Genomic DNA, 1,707 nt, shown 5'->3' with positions numbered 1-1,707 from the left:
TGCGCGCGCGCGTGTGTGTATGTGTGTGCGCGCGCGCGCGCACGTGCTTGTGAATTAAAAACATTAAAAATAAATAAAAGTTAAAAAAGGCATACAGCCAATACGTCAGTTATTTGTTGCGATATAATATATTTAAAATAATCATTACAAATTGAAATTCATATACGTATCAGCCGATATTCAATCTTCATCAGTATGTTCTATTATACAATTTTGCCCCTTTTTTAACTTTTGTTTATAAGTATTAAGCCATTATTTATTTCTAAATTGTATTAAAAATATTACTCACAATTTATTTAGATTTGACATATCGGGTTCATTAAATCCTAATTCTATTCGTATTACTTGAACAACACAAAATAAAAGTGCTATGAATAGTCCTGCTATTATGCAGCGACGAAAATGGCACGCTGTGACCCTCATGATTTGTTCAGTTTCTGTAAAGTAAAAAAATATTAAAATTAACTGAGAACAAATAAACATAATTTTATTCACTATAACTCTTTATCGTGAATTTTATTTCTATTTTTTAATTTTTCTTTATCTATTGAAAAACTCATAAGCACTGTTTTTGTTCTTGCAAACATCAAGGAAGGATTAAAAAATTAAAATAAAATGTCTACATATTTCAGACTAGATAAAGTATACAGTAATTTGCTTTGACAAGAATATAACGTTATTAATAATTAATATAAATCAACTTGATTTAAACAAGTTAATGAAGTTATTTAATACTAAAGAGAGGCATATTCTCTTACACGTTCAGGAGTATGATTATTAATATAAGAATGGCATTGATCCTAACTCAAATCGCCATGTGAGACTGACTACACCAGAAAACACTGTTTTCTTGTTGGCTGTTGCACAAGACAGATGTTGATTTTCGTTTATCATAATATACGTGATAATGGTGATGTATGCCAAATATCACAGATGTGGATGCCGAGAATATTTTTATACTGCAGCTGCAAATTTCAATATTGCCACTTATTCTGTTGAACTATCCCTAAAATTAATAGTAATATTATCTCTCTTTCAAATAGCATCAGTACTATCAGATACATAATATCATCGTCACATACATTATATTTTTATCACATAATATTTTTTAAATTAAGTACAACACATTTATATATAATACATGTACTTTAGAAATCATGTTATATTATTATACATCTATTGTCTGTCTTATCCTGAATTCGAATCTAACTCTGATCATGTCTATGCGATATTTTCAGTACAGTTTATAATTTACTGTGTATTTTCTGATAATATGTCATTAAAAATAAACAAAGCACTTGCATTAAATTTAAATCAAGTAATAAACGGTCTTGGTAGCTCAACTATAGTATCACTGTAATAAGCCACTGTTGTAAGAACTGTGTACTGTATGAATATTTAAACAGCTATAACTAAACAATGACTTTCAAAAGTGACGACTTTCAAGTTTTTCATATTAAATGTCATAAATTACAATATGCAGTTTTAATTACAGCGTCGTTTTTTCTGTCTTATTATTAATCTTAGCACGCATACATAGCAATTGTTTAGCGCGCACGTGTTGCAAGATAAAAATGAAGCTGCTACCTCCGCATAATCACTGACGGTAGATGATTCTGATGAATGCGCCGAAACGAGATTTCCGGCGAAAATGCTCGCGTCAATTAGTAATGTTTGACAAAGAGCAGTTCGGCGGCAGAATGCATG

General features: G+C 29.9%; 1 protein-coding gene across 1 annotated transcript in view; it reads right to left on the bottom strand.

The window, feature by feature from the left end:
• Window positions 1–423, bottom strand: part of LOC105617904 — a 7,232-nt gene extending 6,809 nt beyond the window's left edge. The window contains exon 1 of the mRNA XM_012199442.1: window positions 290–423. Within this exon, the coding sequence (XP_012054832.1) occupies window positions 290–423 (134 nt within the window). The remainder of the gene's footprint in view (window positions 1–289) is intronic.
• Between the last annotated feature and the right edge of the window lie 1,284 nt (window positions 424–1,707).

The sequence above is a fragment of the Atta cephalotes genome (genome assembly GCF_000143395.1).
Source record: "Atta cephalotes unplaced genomic scaffold scaffold00014, whole genome shotgun sequence".
In the NCBI taxonomy this organism is placed as follows: Eukaryota; Metazoa; Arthropoda; class Insecta; order Hymenoptera; family Formicidae; genus Atta; species Atta cephalotes.
This window is presented reverse-complemented; position numbering and strand designations above follow the sequence as displayed.